Source organism: Equus przewalskii, chromosome 30 (genome assembly GCF_037783145.1).
Source record: "Equus przewalskii isolate Varuska chromosome 30, EquPr2, whole genome shotgun sequence".
In the NCBI taxonomy this organism is placed as follows: Eukaryota; Metazoa; Chordata; class Mammalia; order Perissodactyla; family Equidae; genus Equus; species Equus przewalskii.
In genome coordinates this window covers 12,120,116-12,143,892 of record NC_091860.1, presented here as the reverse complement: position 1 = coordinate 12,143,892, position 23,777 = coordinate 12,120,116, and the positions used below count along the sequence as shown (strand labels likewise).

The 23,777-nt window shown below is 44.6% G+C and overlaps 1 protein-coding gene across 2 annotated transcripts; it reads left to right on the top strand.

Moving 5' to 3' along the window:
* Positions 1–535: 535 nt before the first annotated feature.
* MSRB2 (methionine sulfoxide reductase B2) lies at positions 536–23,017 on the top strand. 2 transcript variants are annotated; one of them, XM_008510592.2, is made up of 5 exons: positions 536–694; positions 9,982–10,082; positions 15,527–15,603; positions 21,161–21,308; positions 22,215–23,017. In XM_008510592.2, exons 1-5 carry the CDS (start codon positions 577–579, stop codon positions 22,317–22,319), a joined length of 549 nt encoding a protein of 182 aa, XP_008508814.1. In that variant the 5' UTR covers positions 536–576; the 3' UTR covers positions 22,320–23,017. The 2 variants fall into 2 exon arrangements, with proteins under 2 accessions (XP_008508814.1, XP_008508820.1); XM_008510598.2 differs by having other exon boundaries at positions 549–989.
* The last annotated feature ends 760 nt before the right edge of the window (positions 23,018–23,777 follow it).

The window sequence follows — 23,777 nt, the reverse complement described above, 5'->3', positions numbered from 1 at the left end:
TCAGCACTAACAAAGGATGAACAACTGTTACATGCAAAAACATGAATGAGCATCAAAATAATTACACCAAGTGAAAGATGCCAGACAAAATCAAGCACCTACTGTATGATTCCATTTATATACAACTCAAGAAAATGCAAACAAATCTATAGTTCCATTTATATACAATTCTAGAAAACACAAACAAACTAAAACAGATCAGTGTTTGGGCTGGGGGAAGTGGAGTAGGGATGGGTGGTGTGGGGCAGGACCAGGGGAACAGCAGGCCGGGGAAGGAAGGGAGAAGAGCACGAGGAGGCTGGTGGTACTGGGCAGGGCAGGAGACGGTAAGCGGGAGGGCGCCAGGAAGAGCCAAGGAGAGGCAGGTAGGGGCAAGAGCAGGAAAGGACTAGGAGGAAGGACGGGAGACACGGGGGAAGGGGTTGGGTTCGGGGGAGGAGCGTGAGGAGACTCAGGGGCACAGGGAGCACATGGAGCAGTGCTTGGTGGGCTCTGGAGCGTGGGCGGGAGGCGGGGCGCCGGCGGGGGGGGAGGCGGGGCGCCGGCGGGGGGGCGGGGCCCACGGGAGCTGGCGTCATGGCGCGCCTCCTGCGCACACTCTGGGGCCTGCCCTTCCGAGAGGCGCCCGGGCGAGCCTTGCGGGGCCGAGCGGGCTGCGGTGGCCTTGGCGCGAGGGCGGGACACGGGGACGCAGGTAGGACGCGAGCCTCGCGGACCCTGCCCCCGCCTCCCAGCTTTCGGTTTCGCTTCGCTCGCCGCAGCTTGGGGACCTGAGTGCTGCTCTGGAGCTCGAGCTTGCCGTCTCGGACAGTGGGTCGTGCACTTGGAGGGGCGGAAGGGGGAGCCACCGACCCCTGTGAGAATTTGAGGAACGATATAGATCCTCTCCCCAAACGTGCCCACTTTTTTCTTTCTTTCTTTCTTTTTTTTTTTTTTTTTGCATAAAATGTCGGGCTCAGGAGCCACGGGCGCTCATCGCGGGACTCCAGGTGAAGAACTGGGGTGGTTGGGGCGACACGCGACACCGCGCGCGCTCTCCTGTGGTGGCCCCGCACCTCTTACCTTGTCCCCTCTTCGAGCTCTGCGTGCTGCTCTCCGTGGCGGAGACGCAGGCAGTTCAGACTGGATTCCTGTGGCTTTGCTTCCTGCCCTGGTCTATTTCTATATGTGTTTCTGGGGCCCAGAGAAACGTGCGGGCTAGTAATTCGTTCCCCCTTTGAAGTGATAATCGTTTTTTGTTTGTCAGTGGCAGTGAGACCAGGGAAAAGTGTGTGTGTGTGTGTGTTTTCTGCAAAATGCCTTTCACACCTCTGTTGGATTGGGGCGTATTTACATTTCATCCATTCGTAGGAGTCTCGTGTGGAGACCTGCGTCAAGTGGCAGTGTATTCAGATATATTTCAGGGTAATGTAGTGCCCTCTCTGGGTTGGCTTCCTGGGCAGCTGCCCAGCTGTCCCATCTCTGAATTCAATTCTGTTACGTGTCCACTGAAGACATGTAGAGATACCTAACTCTGCTGAAAATGTGCTCAGTCACTTGGAATTCTTTATCCCCTGACGTTTTCAAAGTGTCGTGTTAAATAAATAGAAGCGCCAGCTTTATGGAGTGGTGGCTGATCCAACGTGAGTACCAGTCATGGCCTTCAGAACCCCTTAGTGTCTCTAGTTAGCCAATCGGATGCTTATTTCGTGCCTGCGGTGTGCCAAGCATTAGTTTCCTGAGGACAGGTGATGGAAACATCCCAGCTGTGGGCTGGGCTCTCCTCATTCCCATTTATAGGATCCTGGTTTCAGCGGAAACTGGTCCTTCAGGTTTGTACTTGGTGCTGTCGGAAACAGCCTGATGAATTGCCCTGGGATCCGAAGTTCTTCAGCAACTTTAAAGTTTGGCCAGACACCAATACCTAACAGGAGCTGTGTAACTTATCAGACACCCTCTCCCGGGAATTTATTCTAAGGAAATAATTCAAAAGAGCAAAGCTATATGTGCAAAGGTGTTTAAGAGCTTACTCTTAAGGATCAGAAATTGGCTGTAACCCAAATGTCCATCAGTTAAAGAATGCTTAAGTAAACCGTGAAAGTTCAATTCAGCAATTAGGCATCCATAACAAATGACAAACGGGAATAGTTCGCGGTTAAGGGCTTCAGTGTCAACAATGTCACTTACTGACTCTGTGCCTTTGTGCACTTCTTGAACTCGGTAAGCTCAAACCTGTTTTTTTCTTCTATAAAATAAGGATAATGATAACAGTAGGGTCGTTGTACAGAATAAATTTTAAAAATTTGGCACTTAGTAAACACACAATAAATGTTAGTTATAATTACCTAAATAAATGGAAAGGACAAAAACTGTAGCTACATTTAACCCACGTGGACTTGGGGAAGGTTGAGAGAGAGAGAAATGAGCAGATGTTGAAAGTGGCAGAGGACTGTTCTCCCGCACTGAGCTCTCTGATACGCAAGAGGCAAGGCCGCTGTGGTTTTGTCATCCAGATGGACAAAGAGCAAATTGAAAGAGGAAACTTCTCTTCAGAAGCAGATTGTTCAGAAACAATCTGTTTCGGGAAAACATTCTTTCTAGAGATGCTCTGGTAGGAGACCATCCTGAGCATAAGGTTAAAACAGTCCAACCACTGTGGTGGAGAGAAGACTAGTTGGCAGATGCGAGTGAGCTGGGAATTCTTTTTGTGCCAGTCCCTAATAGGTCCCCTTAGTTTCAACAAGTATTTATTGAATCGTGGCTGATTCATGTGTGACAGTTGGCAGTATAGTAACTGAAGCCAGAAAGATTAGCAAAACCAGAAGGAGATAACCAGTGAGCAAGATTTGGTTTCCTTAAAGATGGAAAGCGGAGACCCATCTCATGGAACATATTTGTTGTTATTGTTAGTGCTACTGAGTTGATTTCAACTCCTAGTGACCCTGTGTACAGTAGGGCAGACTCTGCCCCATCTTTCTGCGCCATCCTGTCACTTGCCAGCGCTCTATCAGACAAGCTCTGCTGCTATTCATAGGGTTTGCATGGCCAGTGTTTTCAGAAGTGGGTGGCCAGGTCCTTCTTCCTAGTCTGGAAGCTCTGGCGAACCCTGCCCACCATGGCAGACCCTGCTGGTATTTGAAATATTTCAGCCATCGCAGCAACACGCAGCCGCCACATATGACAACCAACAGACGGGTGGTGTGGTTCCTTGACTGGGAAGTGAACCCGGCATGCAGAGGTGCCTGTGATGAATCTTAAACGCTAGACCGCTACATGGAACGTGTAACCAACAAGAAAGAAAGCCTCTGCAAGTCACAGCACGCAGAAAGAACCTGGAGGAATCTGAGTTTATCAAAGCGTAGTTCAAGGTAGAGCTGTGTGGCTGTCGAATACAGTAACGGCAACAGCCAAGCTTTTGGTAGTGACGATAACAAGAGAATGCAAAGGGAATCTGAAAGAGGTGCGGTCCCAAAAGCTGGCATGCAAAGTGTAGATGATATGCATTAAGGATGTAAAACACCTGCATACAGACACGCCAAAGGATGAGAAGACCAACGCTGAATCCTGCTCTCTAATCCCTGGTGGCCAAGAGACTTTACTCTTTCCTCAGTGGGCCTTGCTGTGTGCTGTATGTACATGCACCTTAACTGTTGTTTGGTACAATTGCACAGAATTTACTCAACGCAATTTTCATTCAAACTTCAGCTGTTTCCTAAAGTGCAGTGTATTAGTCTGCTAGGGCTGCCCTAATAAAATAAAATACCACGGAATGGGTGGCTTACACAACAGAAGATTATTTCCTCACAGTTGTGGAGGCTGGAAGTCCAAGATCAAAATGTCGGCAGGGTTGGTTTCTCCTGAGGCCTCTCTCCTCGGCTTGAAGATGGCTGCCTCCTCACTGTGGCCTCATGTGGCCTCTTCTCTGCACGCATTCTTGATGTCTGTGTGTGTCCTCATCTCTTCTTAGGAGGATACCAGTCAGATTGGATTAGGGCCCACCCTAATGGCCTCATTTTACTGTCATCACCTCCTTAAGGGCTCTATGTCTGAATACAGACATGTGAATTAGGGCCCACCTGTATGACCTCGTTCAACGTTAATTACCTCTTTAAAGGGCCAGTCACCAAATACCTTTACATTCTGAGATGCTGAGGATTGGAACTTCAACAGATGAACGGGAGTAGGGGGGCAATTCATCTCATAAGCCCCAGGTTAAAGAAACCTCTTCAGGTGATGCAGACCTCATGTATCTTGACCTGAGAGCACCAAGCTGACCATTTGTCATTTTGCCATCAAGGCAGAGTCTGTCTCCTCTTGACTGAGTCTTCCAGGCTGGCAGGTCTGCAGCTAAATGTTGCATAATTGGTGCTTGAGCCACAACTGGTCTGAACATTGTTGCACGGGTGCAACATACACATTAATAATAGTGTAAAAGGTACCTATGGATAAGGATTAGAAGAGCCATGAAAAATGTACTTTCGTATTGTGTTTAGATGAAGGAGTAATTCTTTTCTTTAACAATTTAAAAGTTAGTTATTAATTTTAAACTAAAAATATATTAGAGCAGAGGGAGAAGGTGAGTCTGAAAAACAGTCAGTCACTCTCTAATAGGTGTGGAAAATAGAGAGCTGTGGGAGAAGGAGGTGGGAACCCATCCAGGATTTACGCCATGGGGTCATAGTTGAAGTGTGGGAGTCCCACTGAATTTTAGCCCTTCTCGAATTTGCACTTTCTAGTGTCAACTATTATATTGTATTGCATTTGCAAGACACAAAGGGCAATACTTTTAAGAGACAGTTGGCTATTTTCTGTAATCCCGTTCCACTTCCTCCCCAAAAGGTGATAGGAAGATAATGGGAGCTTTATAGACTATAAATCCCAACCTTAGTACCAAAAGTTGGTCCTCCTGTTAGCTATTCATAGAAATTATGCAAGATCTTTGTCAAAGCCAGGGACACACGTGGAGTAATGTGGTGTGACAGATACTTGAAGAGTAAGGAGAGCTTTTGTCATGTGCTCTATTACTCCTTTCCTTGACTGATGGCAGTGATAGCCAGGGTTCAGGTTTCACAAATGCCCCTCAAGACCGGAGTTCAGATTCTTGAAGGAGGAACTGAGGACAGTTTGCTCTTACTAGCAAAGTCTGCTCTTGCTCTCCTTCCGTTTTTTCACCATTTGGAATGGCCTTTGTGTAACCAGTCCCAGCTTAGGTCACTCTGACACATTAGTTCACCTTGGAACTGGCCATCTTTTGTCATCTCGTCCTTGGTTGAAGGCTTACAAGATGTGGTTATACGCATACCTCTATCGGTCTTCTGAACTGCCTAAAATGGAATGCTTCCGCTTCACTCGTGTTTAAACACATAGTTCACATCCGTTAAAGCCAGTTCTAATCTCACTTGCTCTTAAAACAAACAAGAAAAACATCTTTCACTGCTAACCAGCCTAAAATGATTTCAAAATGTTTCCACCATTCAATTGGCAGTTAAACTTGCATTGCTTTGTAAAACCTCTTATTGACACCTTGATTAATTTTCCAAAGCTTATATAGTCAGTAAACATTTCACAATTTAATTGGTCTCCCATATTTGGTCTACTCAAGGTCGGGAAGAGCTCTACAGTTCTTCCTTTTCTCTCCCAAATCATCAATTTATCCTCTTCTCTGGATCATCCCCATCAGCATACTAGAGTACTGTGATTTTTCTCATCTTAAAAAAAACTGCTCTTGACCTCACTTCCCATTCCAGCCACCGCTAGAACTTAATCTGTAGGCAGTGTCTCCCATTCCTTCCTCCTATTCTCTTATTGAATCTATTCCAATCATATTTACCCCCAATTCCTTTATCTAACCTGCTCTTTTTCAAGTCACCAGTGATCTCCACGTTTATAAACTCAATGGTCAATTATCAGTCATCTCTTTCTTGGTCTTTCAACACAGTAGCTTATGCCATTTTCCTTAAAGTACTTAGCTCCCAGGACACCACTCTTGCAGTTTCCTTCCTCCCTTTCTGTCTGGTCATCCTTATCTCAACCTGTACATTTCAGAGTGCCTCAGAGTCCAGCCCTTGGGCCTGTTCTGTTGTGTCTACACTCACTGACTTGGGGATCTTCCAGTCTCATGGCTTTACATAACATCTGAGGAGTCCCAAATTCACATTCCCACCTTGGACTTCTCCCTGCACTCTAAACCCATATATCCAACTGGCTGCTTGACGTCTCCGTATGAATACCTAATGACATTTTCAAACTTAACACATCCAAAACCAAGCTTGCAAACTTATTCCTCCTGTAGTCTCCCCCATCTTCCAGTGCGGGACAAAACCCTTGGAGTAGTGACCCTTGACCCTTTTCTTTCTTTCCTGCTCCACATCTGATCCATCTGCAAATCCTCTGGCTCTACCATCAGATTACATCTAGCATCGGACCACTTCTGAGCACCTCTACTGCTACCACTCTGACCCAGATCTTTTCCAGCTCTCAGCCAGATTATTAAAGCAGCCTCTATAAGGATGTCCCTGCTTCAGCCTTTGCCCTGCTTCAATTTATTTATTTATTTTTTTTAGTATATCAGCCGGTAATCCTTTAAAAACATGTTAGGTCATGTCATGCCTCTGCTAACCTTCCAGTGACTTCCAAACTTACTCAGAATAAAAGCCAGCATCTTTACAATAGCCTTCAAGGCCCTGAATGATCTGACCCCATTGCCTTTCTGCTCTCCCTTCCACTAACCTTCCCCTGCTCACTCCACCCCAGGTACTCTGGCCTCCTTGCTGTTCACCAGGCATGCCAGACACACCCCACCTGTTTTCTTCTTGCCTGTAATGCTCTTCTAGATATTCTCAGGATGTGTTTGCTCATTTTCTTCAAGTCTTTGCTGCAATGTTGCCTTCTTAGTAAGGCCTTCCCTGACTACTCTGTTTGAAATTGTGTGTGTGTGTACATGCACACACAAATATATATACATGCACATCCTCACACTCTCTAATCTCTTTTGTGATTTTTGAGAAATCACCTCAAGTTCCATATTCTTTACTTATTTAGTTTATTTTACCTCTACTCCCTCAGGGCAGTGATTCTTGTCTGTTTTCTTTACACTTGTATCCCCAACATTTAGAATAGTCTTACACGTGGTAGGTGCTCTGTAAATATTTATTGACAGACTGAATGAAGAAATGGATATTTATTCAATGCTAAGGCACTATAATATATACTAGGGGTACAGCGAACAAAGACAGTTTTATTCAGACCTTTGGCTTCTAGTTGAATGAAACATCCAGACAAATTAAGCTGCAATCATTGTGATTAAATAGATTTATCATGGAAGTACTCTGGTCTGTAAGAACACAAGAAGAGCTTGCATCCCAGACTTTGGGGGTCAGGGGAGGTTTCTTGGAGAGTATCACATATAAAATGAGACCAGAGACTGGAGACTCTCAGTTTCCAGTCCAGCTTGTAAGGATCTTAGAAGTCTTCACTCTGTCCTAACAACAAGTAAAAAGCTGAACAAACCACCTCGTGTTCTGTGGAACTGAGAGGACCGCAGTGCAGAAGGACTGGAGCATAATGTGGGGAGGAGTTGAAGGCGGTAACCAGGGCCGAAAGATGAAGGGCCTTGGCAGTCACATTAAGGAGTTTGGAATTTCTCTTGAGAGTATTATGTTACATTGAACAGTTTGGGACAGTGAGAAAAAAGAAGTGGTCAGGATAGGTGGAGGGCGTACAAATTAAGAGACTTTTGTAATAATCTATGCTGGAGATATTGGTGGCCTGATCCAAGGAAGTGGCCGAGAGGAAGTGAGAGTGAGCAGATCCTAGACTAGTTTAGGCAACAGAACCAATCGGGCATGGTGCAAGGAAAAGAGAAGAGTCGTGGATGATGGCCTGGCTTTCTGGCTTGAAACATGGGCTGGATGAGCTAGAGGACATAAGAGGAGGAGCAGACTTGCGCTGGAGCGAGGGAGGTACATGAGGTTCTTCTGTGCATGTTATTTGAGAGGAGACATCCAAGTGGAGATATCCGGGTATTGATTATATGTGGATCTGGAGCTCAGTGGATAGATCTCGGGTGGAGGGAAAAATAGATTTTGGAGTCTCCATCGTGTAGATGATACTTTAAGCTATTAAATGGATAAAATCACCCACAAGGCAGGTATGCAGTGATGATAGAAGAAAGCCTAGGACAGCTAGACCCCTCTGAAGACATCAGTATTCAAGGGATGGCTAGAGGAAGGGGAGTTGAAGAAGGATACGGAAAGGCAATAACTGGAGGGGCAAGAGGATTGGTGTCATGGAAGCCAAGGGAACAGAATATTCCCTGAAAGAGAGGCTGTCAGTGGATCAATACTACCAAGAAGTCAGTGAGATAATGATGAAGTGTTCCTGGGCTTTACTAAGAAGTCCCCAGTGAGCTTTCCAAGAACAGATTCAGTGAGGTGGGGGTGACGTTGTGTCCTTCTCGGCGCATCACACCCAGAGGCACATGATGTCAGCTTGTCCACTATTGGTGATGCTGGCTTTGTTTACTTGGTTAAGCTGGTGGCTTTTAGATTTTTCACTGTAAGGGTACATTTTCTTCTTTGTAATTAATCATCTTTGGAGTCATATTTTGAAAATATGTGACTAATCTGTTCTTCAACAGTGTTTAACCTGGGGCTTTTAGAATCCCATGATGATTCTTGCTTGAAACAGTTTAGTAGATGCCAAAATAGTGATTTAAAGGATTTTATCATTCCTTCTCCATTTCTTGCTTGGCATTCTGCATGATAACTCTGAAAGCCGCTGAGCAGTAATAATTGTGGCATAAATACATTTTGCTTTGCTCCCTAAGAGGTAAGTGCCTGAAAAAGTGTGTGTAACTGAGATATATTTCCATAGGAAATTTTCAGAGATATATTTCCATAGTAAAAAAGAAATGCCTGTAGCTTTATAAAAAGTATTTAAGAAAGGGCAACTTTTAACATATTTAAAAGATAAAAACCCTTTAATAAAATATAAACGGCCGCAAGCAATCAACAGTATACAATCCTGAAAATATCATGTTGTGCATTATCATAAACTGGTGATGAAGATAGAAGTCTTTTCTTGCTGAAGGATTATTTGGGACTTTTTTTTTGTGACCAAAAATGAATTTCAAATATGATGATCTGACATATTTGCTATATGGGTGGTGACATCACAGGTGTTTAATTTCCTCTCCAGTGCCGTGGTCAAGTTATTAATCCTTTGGGCCTCTGTTTTCTCATTGGTCAGTTGAAGAGTTGGGCAGATTATATGATCCTTTCAGATTCTTAATGTTGGATGATTATAATACTTATTATGTATACTGGGCTTCCTAATCCCCTTTGGCTAAAGAGAGTATTGTTCTGGTGACTTTGTTTATGTGTACTGGAATACAAGTGGTAAGATGGAAGCCAGAGGAGTAGAAGAAAGGAAAACAAAATGTGGACAAAACCATGAAGCGTAAGAAGAGATTGTGGTGGGTCTCAGTTCCTCTCTCAGGAGTATATGCTGTAGGAGTCTCTTCCACACAAGAAGGTTTTTTTAATAAAGACCTCCCCTGACCAACAAAATCAGAGCTATCTTTATAAAAGTTGAATCTCCACGAACTCAGTGTTCTCTCTCCACTCACTCAGCTACTCCCAGCTGTATCCTGACAGGAAATGCCCCTTTGAACGTAGTCATGGAAGGAGGATCCATTTCTCCCCTTACGTACCTGAGGAGAATTGATTCTGCATTATTTCATTTTTCGGCTGCGTCTTTAGCTTCTGTGCCCCAGCAGGACTAGAAAACTGGTTCTCTACTTATTATTCATTTCTTATTAAACCCATGAGTCAATTAAGGCATTTTGTGTTGGAACTTTCTGGTCCCTGTGAAGCAGGAAGGAGTGGGAAAGAGGGGAGGCACTGGCTTATTCTGCTGGTGATGGTGCACTTTGGGAGAAAGGCTAAGGAAGAAAAGGTCATTGTGCTTTTGTTTTAATAAAATGTCTATCTAATGATACAGGGTCTCCTACAAAGCCGGAGCTGTCTCTCGCCAAGAGTGAGTGGCAAAAGAAGTTGACTCCGGAGCAATTCTATGTCACGAGAGAAAAAGGCACTGAACCGGTAGGCTACACTGATTTACAATCTTCTGATTAGACATATTGGAGGTGAGGGGGGAGGATTAGAATAGACCTAGCTACAAAACCCAACTCATCATCGTCTGCTCTACAAATCTGGTCCCCTCCGTTGTTCTCCTTCTCACAGCAGCGGTATCCATCCAGTGGTAGAAACCACAAACCTTCCTCTGGACGCATTGCCTTCCATCACCTTACCCATCTATTCTGCCTCTTCATAACCTTCCTGTCACTCCAGTTCTCTCCGCTGCTCCTACTGCTGTGCTGGTCCAGGGTGCCCGCATCTCTCGCTTGTCAGACTGCATGCAGGGGCCTTCACCTGTTCTACGCACAGCCATCCTTCTTTGTTTTCATTGAGGTCATGTTGGCTTAGAACGTTGTGTAAATTTCAGGGGTACGGTGTTCTGGATCAGTTTCTGTGTAGACTGACTCATGTTCGCCACTGCCAGTCTGGTTTTTATCCATCACCATATGTATGTACTCACAGCCATTCTTGTTCCTCTCCTCGCCATTCTCCGCACAGCCACCAAAGAGATGTTCTGAAAACACAGATCTGACCACAGCACTCCCCTGCTCAGAATCCTTCAGTACCTTCCCACTGCTTTCGACGTAAAGAGAAAGTTTAAAAGTGGCTGATAAGGCCCTAACGGCTCCGGCCCGGACCTACCAGCCCCGTCCTCAAATCTGGCCCTTTTTTCTCTTGATCTCTGCGCTTTGGCCACACTGTCCTTTCAGCCCTCAAACACCCTGGGCTGCCTTCCCTCTGAGGGCTCTTGAACTCGATGTTCCCTCTCCTCTTCCATCACCTCCCAGCCCCACTTCGTTCAAACCCCTGTTTCATCTCTCAGCCCGGGTCTCACTCCCATAGGCAAGGCCTTTCTCAGCCCCAAGCTGGGTTTGGTTCCACCAGTTCTTTTCTGTCACAGCGTTTGCCATTGTGGTACATGCCTAGCACATAGCGTGATGCCCGGCTATTGTAGGCACTCAGAAAATAAATGCTTGTGAATGTCGAAGGACTGCAGGCTCAGGGGTGGGAACATTCTTTAAGCTGCATTCAACAATCTCAGCTTTCCTTCATTTCCTGAGAGAACAGTCCTCAGTGGTTCCTCGTTATAATACCATTTTACAGCACTCCGTTTCTTGACAAGTGGTCCGTCTTAGACACGAATATAGCTATTGAACTTGGTTATTAGATGCTTTCATCTGTGAAGCAGACCCCACAGAGTGCACCACAGCACAGTCATTTTGCAAAGTTGTAGAGCATTTATATCTGTACGTAGCAGTCCCTGCAAGGTGCAGGTAACTGTCCACATGCATGTGGCCTTATAATCATGGTCTTACGCTCAGCTTCTCCAATGCTAAAGTCATTAGACAGGCCAGCAGATCCCAATAGATTCTCATGAGATATTGGTATTTCTGAAAACTTCCTGTGGGTGGGATTTTAATAAAGCCTTCATTAAGAAAGAGAATTCATTAGCCGTTATTGCAGATAGCCCCACGTGATGCTTTGTGTACAGTTGTGTGTATTCCCGGAATATTCTAAGCCAGCCCTATTCTCAGGAACAGAGCCAGGCAGGGTTTGGTATAGCTACAGAGCCTGGAGACGAGCTGCCAGATGTTCAGGAGAATAAATCTGTGGGATTCTCAAACAGATGGTGCAATATACTCCGTACATTTGGCCATTTTACAAAATGAGCATCATCCATTATTTTAACTAATGTTATAAATCCCTTTCAGTTGATCCATTTCCATATTTAACTTTTTAGAATACTGCAGAACAGTAAGCCTTAGTTAGCTTCCTGAGGCTAAGGAAAGAGGTAAAACATGTAAGCTTTCTATTTGGTGACTCAAAATTCAGTTAGACGTGTTTTTCTTGGGCAGCAGTAACACACCAACACCCTGCTAGGTATGAGGAAGGAGCTTACAGCCTGACTGAGCAATAACTAAAAGTCAGATGGCAATAGAAGGTAGGTTTTCCAAGTCATCCTCTGTCTGCCCTCCAGATCCGCTCTCCACGTGTTCTACTCTCCTCTCAGCTCTGGGAGGAGTATCCAGCTCCCTTGCCCTTTGGCTCCTGATTGCGTTTGGCCAGTGGGAGATGCCAGCAAGATCAGAGGGCAGGACAAAGAAATGAGGATCCAGGGTCCTCTCTGGGGCTGTGTTCCTCTAGTGCAGGTCGCGGCTCCTGCAGGCAGCCCTCCCCTGGAGCTGCAGCCTCACAGGCTCTGGTAACTGCCCCCTCCCTTTGTCCCCCAGGCCTTGTAGCGGTTGTGTGTTCTTATGGTCACTGGCCCAGGGGTGCTTCACTCTCCTTTGTTGGTTTCCATTATCCCTGTCCCGACCTTTGTAAGTAGTTCTGTGTGAAATTATCTGCAAATAATCTCTTTTGAGTCTATCATCTGTTCCCAACAAGTATGTTGTATTGACAAGATCAAAGAAGGGAGATCTCCCATTGGTCCCGACAGACTGTCTTAGTCAGCTGAGGCTGCTGGAGCAGAATACTGTAGACTGAGGGGCTTGAACAACAAGCATTTATTTCTCATAGTTCTGGAGGCTGGCAGTCCAAGGCCAAGGTGCCTTCCAGTTCAATGACAGGCGAGAGCTTTCTTCAGGTTTTCAGATGGCCGCCTTCTTGCTATATCCTCACATGGTGGAGAAAGATCATCTCTGTCATGGCTCTTCTTATAATGGCACTGATCCCATTCATGAGGGCTCCATCTTTATGACCTGATCCCCTCCCAGAAGCCTCGCCTCCACTTACCATCACCCTGCGGATTCTGCTTCAACAAACCTTCAGCCCATCAAACAGACCTTGAAAACCCAGGGGGCATCTTGAGGGTCATTCTGTCTCTGACCCTGTCCCCCTCCCTGTACAGTCAGTCATTTCAGTTCTCTCTTCTAAATAATTCTTGAGTACTTCCTCTTCTTTTTATTTCCACTGCTCCTGCCACAGCTAAATCCAGGCCTGTGTTGGTGGCCGTTTGATGGTTCTTTGCCTCCACTGTCTGCTTGCCCCTGCTCCAGTCCATTCTTCACCTGGATGTCATGTGCACACCCAGTTGCACACAAAGTTTCCAGTGCTTCCCATTGTCAGTAGGGTAGAGGGTAAACTCTTAGCATGGTCTAATCAAAGCGCCCTGTGGTCCCACCCTCCCTGCCTTTCCAGCAGCATCTTTCTCCTTTCTCCACCTTTCCTTGTTGTGTCACGTGGGCAGTGCCCAAGCTGCTCTGCCTGTCTGAAGTACTCTCCCATGGCTGCTTCTGATTATCTCTTACTCAGCCTTCAAAGCTCCGTGTAGTGTTTTGGCATTTTCCTATAATAAACATTAATCAGCTGTGTAATTAAAAATAATAGTAATAAAAGGTGGAAAAAAAACACAAAAGACAAACAACCCCTGATCTCAGCCATTATCTGGGGCAGAAAGCCTTCATGGAAACTTCCCTGGTAGTAAAGGGCCTAGTGCTAGCCACAGCCCCTGCTGACCGCCCCATCAGAGCTGCCACCTGTCAGCCCACGTGTCTCTTCCCAACCAGGGAGCAAATTCTTGGAGTGCAGGAACTGTGGCGCTGGGTTTTTTTTTCCCGTCTCTGCAACCTTATCACCCAGCCCAGCACTGGGTACGTACTAGATTTCCAAGTTCTAGAATGAACAGTTGAGATAGAAGCTGAATTTGGCCCCAAAGAAGTGACAGGACTTGTATAAAATTGAGGAGGACGGAGGGAGACGTCGGGAAGTCAGTCAGGGAGGCGGACCATAGGTGTCATTTCATAAAATATGTCAGCTAACGATTCCTTTTCATTTGAAATTTTTTTTTATTACTGTAATTCTAATTCCTTGTCACCTCCTCTGCTCAGCTGTCCCCTGCAAGGACATAATTATATTTTGACTCTTCTCAGGCTGTCTGGATCCTATGAGTAGGCTTTTCTGGATCCGCTTCAGGACTGGTAGCCCTTTGGCGTGTGTGTCTCGTCAGCCCAGGTGGGAGGGATGGGAACCTTCCTCTTTGTTACAGATGCCAATGCATGCCAGCGTTGGGAGCAAGCGTTCAGGGTGATGGACCACAGAAAGACCAGCTTACCACTGTTCAGATTTTTGCAACTAAGTTTAGGGTCTTTAAAGAGGGAACACATCCAAGTGTGCCCAGATGGTAGGCTCAGTAGGTTAATTTGAAATTGTCCATTATGCAGCTCACTGAAAATGTGCTGTTAATACGACCACAGGGAATTCAAATGTCTGACCTGTGAATTTTTTCAGTTGGGAAATCTAGAGAGGACGGAGGGTTCCAGCTTATTTCCTGAGTCAGCTCTGTGACTCGGTGAGCCATTCTGTGCTTTGGCTTCCTTTCCATCCCGTAAAATGGGATAGTGCTTGTTCCAGACACTGGTCATGGATCTTCATAGTTGGCTTGCACAAGAGTTTCTTTTTCTTTAATTTTCTTTTTTTTTTAGATTGGCACCTGAGCTAACGTTTGTTGCCAATCTTTCTTTTTTTCTTCTTATTCTCCCCAGCGTGCCCCGGTATATAGTTGTATATTCTAGTTGTGAGTGCCTCTGGTTGTGCCATGCGGGACACTGCCTCAGCATGGCTTGATGAGTGGTGCCATGTCCGTGCCCAGGATCCGAACGGACAAAACCCTGGGCTGCCGAAGCAGAGCATGTGAACTTAACCACTCGGCCATGGGACCGGCCCCTTGTTTAGTTTGCTTTGACAGAGGAGATAGCAAAAGGACAAAAATGGTCCTTTTTTTTTTCACCAATGAGATCCAGTTTGTAAAGTAACACTTAAGAAACGATTGACTTGGCTCACTCATTGCCTTAAGTCTCCTTGTGTTCCTCTTAGGAGACCTTTGAAACCCGGTGAACTCCTGAAGCCACAATTAATGTGGTCATTTCGTCTACGTAGTAACTTTGGCACGGGGAGAATCTAGCTCATCATTTAACATGTATTGAGTATGCAGTGTCCTGAACACCACGTGAAGCGCATTATGGGCACAGCTCTGATCTCACTGAGCCGTGCTTTTTATGTATTTATATTCTCTGTTTAACTGGAGATTTCAAAGTGTTTTAGACAGTGGACTAGATTCCTATTGTACTAACGCGTTTGAAATGGAGACCGAGATCTCACCCCATCCAGAGGACTGTTCTCTCGCCTTTTCACGGACTTTTATGTTCTTGGATGAAAGGTGCTATATAAATACAAAGCATTATTAGTGTCATAATATGAATATTTGACACAATAAAGGCCGGGTTGTAAATAAGCTCGCAGGCTGTTTATTGGACCCATTGTAAGTTTCTCTCTGGTGATATTCAGGCTTTGTCAAATGAGTACAAAAATTCCTTTATCTGGGGACTTAATCTTGGATTTCAGTGTGCTGTATCATCCCTGCTGGTGTAATGAGAAACCTGAACATGACGTGTCTAATTGACTTTCAGCCCTTCAGTGGGATCTACCTGAATAACGAGGAGTCAGGAATGTATCACTGTGTGTGCTGTGACAGCCCACTCTTCAGGTAAGATACAGCATCAGGAGGTACTGGGGGAGGACAAACCTCTAAATTCAGACAGCTCTGTCTCAGTTGAGGCCTTGGATAGATATACACCATGTTGTTTTTAATTCCCCTTCTCCTTTGGTGCGATTGCTATGAGGAGAGCTGTTCCTTTAAGATTCTGGCCTGTCCTGATTATTTCTAGCATGTAGAGCAGTTAACAAGACTTTGTAACCTATAGACTTCCTTTCTATATCCCCAATAAATAGCAAAAACATAAAACTTGGTGGGCACCTTAAGATAAAGCTATTAGAATTTGTTCCTGGGAAAGTATTTAAAGAAATCTAAACCATAATAGTATTTGCTTGGCCATGTCATTAAAACTATATCTCTCCCAGGGAAAAAATGGGTTTATAATTTAATTTAGGAAATGTAGAATTTTATGAGGATAGATTCCCCACAATGCTTGACAGTAGTGAATACCATGCCCTCTTCTATGGAGCTAAAAGTAAATTTAATTGTCCCCTGATTTCAAAGCCTCTTTTAAGTCAATCAGGATCGGAATCTCTCCACAAAGGCTTTTTTGTTCAGACATGCAGGAAACAGTCTAAAAAAAGTAGATTCGATGCAGAAGAAAGGAAAATATCTTTGAAGTTCTGAAAAACAGGACTTCAAAGATGTTTTCCTTTCTTTTGCATCAACCCTCAATTAGTTTAGAATAAAATATAAATCAGGCCAGCTCCGTGAAGCTTCCATTAGGCCGGCTGCCGTGCGTCCTGTGTGCAGCCTGCGCTGCCGGCTGCTCTGTGGCCTGAATTTGGAAATCCAGACCCTGCCTGCAATGATAGGCACCATAAGGATGGATTTTCCTTCATGCTCAGGGAAGGGCAGGCATTTGCCCGGATCCATCCACTCTGGCAGTGGCTGGTGAGGAGGTTTCTAAGATGGCAGGCAGCCCGGGATGGCCTGGGGGTAGCTGGGAGAGGTAGGTTAATTTTGACACGGTAAAGTGCCGGGTGCATATTTCTGACACGTTACTTATTCCTTGGCCTTTGGTTCCGTTAAAGAGGAGAAGTAGGACCTTGAAAGGGCCAACCTGCTTTTAGCCAATGAACTGAGTTGTAAAAGTGAAAAGGGCTACTGTGTTACTACGTGGTAGTTGGACAGACGTTCTGCTTCTGTCTTTGGACTAGGAAGACAAAAGATGAGAGGTCATCCTTGCAAGAGCATTTTAGTCTTTGTTTGGTGACTTCCCTGGTACTCCAGTTTCTGCAGCTGTAAAGATGAGAGCTTATTCCTACCCAATACCCAACATCCCCTCGGCACACAGGCTCTGTCATGGAATCACAGAATGTTGGAGCAAGGAGAGACCTGAGAGACCAGAGCAGAAAGCCCTGTCCAGTAGAACTTTCTATGATGAGGGAAATGTTCTATATCTGCTCCATCCAGTATGGTGGCCACTGATCACATGTGGCTGTTGATCACTCAAAATGTGGCTAGTGTGCCTGAAAAACTGTATTTTTAATTTTATCTAATCTTAATGAATTTAAACCTAAAACGCCACCTGTGGCCACTGGCTACTGTATTAGCACAATGCTAGTCCAAATTCAGGATGTTGAGTGACCAACGCAGGTCACTGGGGTAGTGAAACAGCCAAGACTCACAGGGAAACCAGCCCATTCTCCAAAAGCCCTTCTACCACGTGGCTAACCATATTTCTTTCTTTTTAATCATTTCATTTTAGTTGAAGTTTCCATTTTCTTTTCTTAAGGACTTTTGAGTTTGTTCCATTTTTGCCACTGCTGCTGCTGTAGCTGAGACTCAGAAAAATATCTTCATAAGAATCTTTTATGTTCCCAAATATACTCTTCTTATAGATGCCTGTGGTTATAGGAGAGACAGTGTAGTAGAGTGGTTAAGGCTGCCTAGAGGTACATCCTGGCTCCATTGCTATGTGACCTTGGGCAGGTTTTCTTAGCCTCTCTGTGCCTCGATTTCCTCATCTGTAAAATGAGCATGATAATAGTACCAAATTCATAAGGTTGTTGAGGGGATTAACTGAGCTCTCAGTCAATACATGGAAAAGCCCCAGAGCAATGCCTGCCACACGCCAAGCACTCAGTGCCTGTTAGCCGTGAGATATTCTTAGAGACGGATCCTTCTTAGGCCTATGTGCATGAATGTATCTCTGATAATGAGGAATTATTGAGAATATGTTCTAATTAACGAGAATCTATAAATGAAGACTATATTCCTGAGCGTGCTCCCCATTCAACAGGATACTCTTAGGAATATATTCTCGTTTTGCCTCTCATTTTCTGTCTCTCTCTGTCCCCAGTCTCCAGCCTTAATAATAGGAGCAGGGGTAGAGAAAACATAAACATTCCTTCAAATGCTTGTATAGAGTCAAAATGAGGTGAAAAGTCTGTCGACCAAAACTGAATAGTTAAAGAGTCAAGTGGGTGTGGGACCACCGCCTCTTGGCAGCTGGGCTCGTTGCTGCCTCCAGACTTCGCTTCACACCAAACCAATATGGTGGGTGTTCTGGGAGAGCAGTCAACTCTTCAACCAGAGGCCTTTAATCCAGGGTCTCCGGGTCAAGAACACTCAGGATGTTATCACTCCCCTGGGGACTCTAGACTGTGGCTGCATCAGCCTTGGAATTATGTGACTTTGTCCCCTCCCCTGCTTCCTCTCTTCCCTTTCCTTCTCTCCCCCCCACCCCGCCCCCCGCGCAGGCTCATTCTGGAAGTGTTTATTAAAATCTACTGTGGGATCACATATTTCATGGTCATAAATCTTCTTAGAATTAAAGGAACCCAAGAGCCTGATGTTAGTTCCCTTTTTACATAACTTCCTGGTGTCCTCCATGTTATGAGTAACTGAGTATCACTGTGTAGAAACTTTGTGTGCTCCCATTCCTTCCACTGAATGGAAATTCTTCTAAGATGCTAGCATTGCCAGTTATCACTGGGTGCCTCTGCTGTTGGTTTGGAGGCTGTGGAATTTCCAGAAATGAAGAAAAAACAAAGCAAATAAACACATAATAGAACTAAACAAAAGACACACCTCTAAGAGTACATGAGAAGAGATGATCCAGAATGGTTTTTAGGTTTTCAAGGGTGGGCCTTATAATCTGCTAATCATTTAAATGTGTATATTGGAATTCTAATTGACCTTACTATTTAGGTTCCCAGTCTTAAATTATATATGATGGGCCTCTCATATTACTTGGTAAAATCTTCAGATTCTGTTAATTGCATCAGTGAAGGTTTATTATTTCCCATGAAATGTTTTAAAATGACTTTTTATTAGTCTTAGATTCAGTCATTAAAAATAATTTATCATATTCATAATTCTCCATCAAATTCTTTTAATGATCACTAGTTTATATATAATGTTGAGGTTGGAAAGGCTATGATGAAAAGATGCTTAAGATGTTTTTCCCTAGGCCAGAGTGGCTCAGGTGAAGACTTTTGAACTCTTGGAAAAGGATTTCAAAGAACCCGACCTAAATGTGCAGATGCTTCTAACTGGACCCACAGCTGCACAAATTTCTTAGATATCTGTTATTCATAATAATAATGATATTAAGAAATAATAGCTACTGACTTAATATGCCATGTTTCCAGCTCTCGGCTAAAGACGCTGTATACAGAAAATCTCTGAGTTAACCCTCTCGCAACCCTGTGAGGTAATAATGCCCTTACTGCTCTATGGACTGGGGCACTGAGGCTTTAAGAGATTCAAGAACTTGCCAAGGTCACAGCAATGTCACAGGCATGGCCTGGATTCACACCCAAGTCTTCTAGAAGTCAAAGCTCTTGCTCCTCGAAGTTATACCTGTGCTTCTCAGAGTGTGATCTGAGGACCCCCAGAGTTCCTGGGACCCTTTTAGGGCATCTACAGGGTCCTCCCTTTTCTAACTGCACATGCATGAGGCCACATCCTCTTCCTACGCTTCAATCAAAACAACGCCGCAGTAGTTTGAATGCAGAAGCACATAGGAAGATTCAGCTGTCTATTTTTTTAAGCTAGACATTAAAGAGATTTGCAAAATTGTAAAACAGTGCAACTCTTCTCACTAAGTACTGTTTTCATTTTGGAAAATGTAATTATCTTGTAAAAATATTATTTATATTACCATGTAATAAGTTTATTGTTTTTAAAAATAATGCATGCTTTTAAAATTCTCAGTGATCATTTCTGATTTGTTAAATGTGGATATACATAACCCATGTAAACAAAAGTTCTCAGAGATGCTCAGTAATTGTTCAGTGTAAAGGGATGAGGCCAGAATGTGGGAGAATCGTGTGTTACCCTAGACTGTCTCTGCCGGGGTGTGACTGAGCTTCCTTCTGTGTTCATAGTCTAGGAATGTGATGATTTGCCACTTTTCTTCCTCCTTGCTCAATTTTTTTTGCAGAATTTACAATTCATTTCTTCTCTCTTTTCCTTAGATAGAGAGCCATCTCCCTGCCGTTTATTTATTTATTTTCTTTTTGGTGAGGAAGGGTGGCCCTGAGCTAGCATCTGTGCCAGTCTTCCTCCATTCTGCATGTGGGATGCCACCACAGCATGGCTGAATGAGCAGTGTGTAGGTCCACACCCAGGATCCAAACCCGCGAACCCCGGCTGCCAAAGCAGAGTGTGTGAACTTAACCACTACGCCACTGGTGTGGTGCCCCCATTTAAATTTTTTAAATCTATTTTCCTAATGCCATTTAAGGGAGCTCACCTTTCAGAGCACCCAGAGTGGGTCTTTGGTGAGTAGCTTTGCTTGTTGCCCTCCTCCTCTTGCCAGCTCCCCTGGCCGCCCCAGCCTTCAGCACCGTTGGTGAGCGATGGGGCTGCCAGGTGGTCAGGCTTCACTGCAGTGATTGATGGCCTCAGGGTGCCCAGGCTTACTTATTCATAATGACAATCACAGCAAACATTCATGAGCACTCTGCTCCAGAGCAGCTCCTTAAATCCTCAGACCATCTCCATACTTAGATACGATTATCCCCGTGTTACAGGGGAGGAAACCGAGGCCTGGAGTGGGTAAGTAGCTTGCCCCATTTCCACAGCTGAAAGTGGCAGAGGCGGCTTTTGAATCCCCGCAGGAGCCAGCCTTCTGTGTTTAGACAACCCGAAGTTCCCATTATTGAAAATCGGTGTTTCATCAGATCTCACACCTCTCAGACGCCGAGCTCATGAAGCCCTCCTTCGGCCGCTGTTATCTCGTTTTGATTTCCCCTTTTCTACGGTTAGAACACTTGCATTTGGTCTGTGTTTCCTAATGAGCAACACAGTTCACAAAGCTCCTAGTGTCTTTAGCTCCTTGTCGGACATTGAGAGAAGACCTTGGCATCAGAAGAATGAGAAATCTTTTCACTGTGATGGAACGATGTCTTTAATCGTGAAGGTGCAGTGGGCAGAATTCCTGGGGGCCTGATTCTTTGCAGACCTGGCCTTGGGGTCTGGCAGAGGAGAGAGGGACTCAGGTCCTGCTCGGTAGAAAAATGAGCTGCGGCATGAAGTGCTCTTTGTGTGTTCATGACAGTCTTAGCAGCTGTAATGTTGAGAATGTCTTCCACAGTTCTGAGAAAAAGTACTCCTCTGGCACTGGCTGGCCTTCGTTTTCAGAGGCTCACGGGACATCTGGCTCTGATGAAAGTAAGACTGGGATCCTGAGACGTGTGGACCACTCGTCAGGATCTGTTCGCACGGAGGTTGTCTGCAAGCAGGTGAATTTCTTCGTTTTGTCTGTTTTGTTTCCTCCAGTGCTGCCCCGAGTGCCACAAAGAGCTGTCTTGTCCTTGGCATATCTGGTGGTATTCCGTGGGAGTACTTTGTCACAAACACATCGGGTTTCTCCTCATGCTGCTTCTTATCCCTCTCGCTCATCCTTCTGGGCACTGCAGAGAAGAGAAAGAGCCTTCCTGAGCCGCGCCTGAAGCGGCCAGCTCTGAGTCCTGTCTTCCAGAGATGGGAGCAGAGTGAGCCTCTGAAAGAAAGGGTTGGCCCTTCACATCCTTTCAAACAGGGGCCGGCAGCAGGGAGGCCCAGCATGGTTGGCATCTCTCCGCCTTCCTCCCCACTCTGCAGCATGTCACTGACAGTCAGAGTGACACTGCAGATGACATAGCTCATTATTCCTCCTGTGAGTCTGGTAGGAGACAGTGGCTTAGATCCAGACAGCAGATTCATTTTGATATCCTTGGGTTCTCAAATTTTCTGGTTTTGTAAACCACCAGAGGCGAGCAGATAAACATAGCATAGTCTTGTCTTCAGTAAAAAATAATTGTGATACACTGGCTACATTATTGAGTACTCACCCAGGAACTGTATTAGCACTTCACATGCATTATATCAATTAATCATCCCAACGGCTCTATTAAATAGGTATAATTATTATCCCCATACTATAGATGAGTCTGTCAAGGCCTAAGTTAAATAACTTGCTCCCATTCTCACTGATAAAGTAGATAGCTATTGACTACCGCTGTGCTCTGCGTCTTTCATTTCTTAATCAAACTCTGGTGTGGTAGACTTTTTCCCCACACAGATGTCGAACGCCAGAGTGGGGTGTCTGGTTTTATGTAAAGAGCCTTGGCTCAGTGGAGAACTGACGGATGCTTCTCTCCTTGCAGTGTGAGGCTCATCTTGGCCATGTGTTTCCTGACGGACCTGGGCCTACTGGTCAGAGGTTTTGCATCAACAGTGTGGCACTGAAGTTCAAACCAAGTTCAAACTGAAGTTCAAACCTGACTGCCTCCAAGAGCCCCCTTCCCTTGCCACTCCCTCATTTCTACCCTCAATTTTCATAATTCGTGTGAATGATTTGTTTTATTTACTACCAAGCTAGGCTAAGTTGGCTGCTGGCACCAAGCAAGTCACGACTTCTCTCCTTTATTTACCTGGAATCAACTCAATCCTGACTCCACCTTGGACTGTGGAATGTCACAGAATGACAGAGGGGCAGCCATTTCCATCAAATTGACTTCTGTCGGCTTTGCCTGGGACCGGAAGGCATGACTCTCTGGGGACATTAGGAGGCTGTTGGACTGTAAGCCAGAAAATTCTTACAAAGCTGCTCTGAACTGTCCAGGGCAGTTAAGTCCTCCGTGGACTAACACAGTGAGGGATCGAGTGAAAAGAGGAAGAAAAATGCGGGATTAGAGTCATGCACCGTCCAGCACTAGAGGGGCACTAAGGATAGGATTGTGGAAGAGCTGTGCTCTGGGAGACACATATGGTGATTGATGGGATGCATGATCTGTTTTCAAAATTTTAGAATGTCTTTAGAATTTTAGAATGGAACATTCTAGTTCCAACCTTTCCACCTGCAAATGAGTTCCAATGGGAGTGTGTTGGATTTCCGTAATAATGAATAAAAGTGGCCTCAAAGTTAAACTTTAAAATGTTCAAATAAAATATTTTTTTGTTTCAGTAACATTGGTTTATAACATTATATAAATTTCAGGTGTACATCATTATATTTCGATTTCTGTGTAGATTACATCATATTCACCACCCAAAGACTAATTACAGTCCACCCCCACACACATATGCCTAATCACCCCTTTCGCCCTCCTCCTTCCTGCCAAAATAGTTTTGTCTAAGTCTATGAAGTTGTTCTTTTTTTCAAATGACTTTAAATCAGATACCAAGAAATTATTAGATGACAAGGTAGTAGGCATTTGGTTATAACAACACTAATAGCAACTTAAGTGTTTTACAAATTGAGTCTTGGATAATTTGTTATTGACAGAGTTTAAGTCATTCTCTTTGAGACTTTACAGACAGAAAGGAAGCTTAACCATTTTTCTCTTTACTACCTTGTTATGTATTATTTAACTCTTCTTTTAGTGGTTACACTGGAAATCACAGCATGTATCCTTAACTTGTTAGTCATATAAAAATTATTACTTTTCTCTACTTTGCCAAGAATGCTAACCTTAGAACACCTTAATTCCATTAACACCCTCCCATATCTTATGTTACTATTGTCGTGTATTTAATTTTACACACATTTTAAGCCCCACAAATCATTATTTATGTACATGTTGGTATTCATGTATATTTACCTATATATTTATCCTTTCTGTTGCTCTTTATTTCTTCTTGAAATCCCGTGTTTCCCTGTGGGATTATTTTCCTTCTGCCTGAAGAACTCCTTTTACTTTTTCTTTTAGTTCATGATTCCTAGTGAT

Bases quoted from the DNA above. Each gene is read 5' to 3' on its own strand.
- MSRB2 (XM_008510592.2), top strand. From the start codon at position 577: ATGGCGCGCCTCCTGCGCACACTCTGGGGCCTGCCCTTCCGAGAGGCG. The intron at 10,083-15,526 runs GTAGGCTACACT...ATTGACTTTCAG, and splicing joins GAGAAAAAGGCACTGAACCG to CCCTTCAGTGGGATCTACCT. The intron at 15,604-21,160 runs GTAAGATACAGC...TGTCTTCCACAG, and splicing joins TGTGACAGCCCACTCTTCAG to TTCTGAGAAAAAGTACTCCT.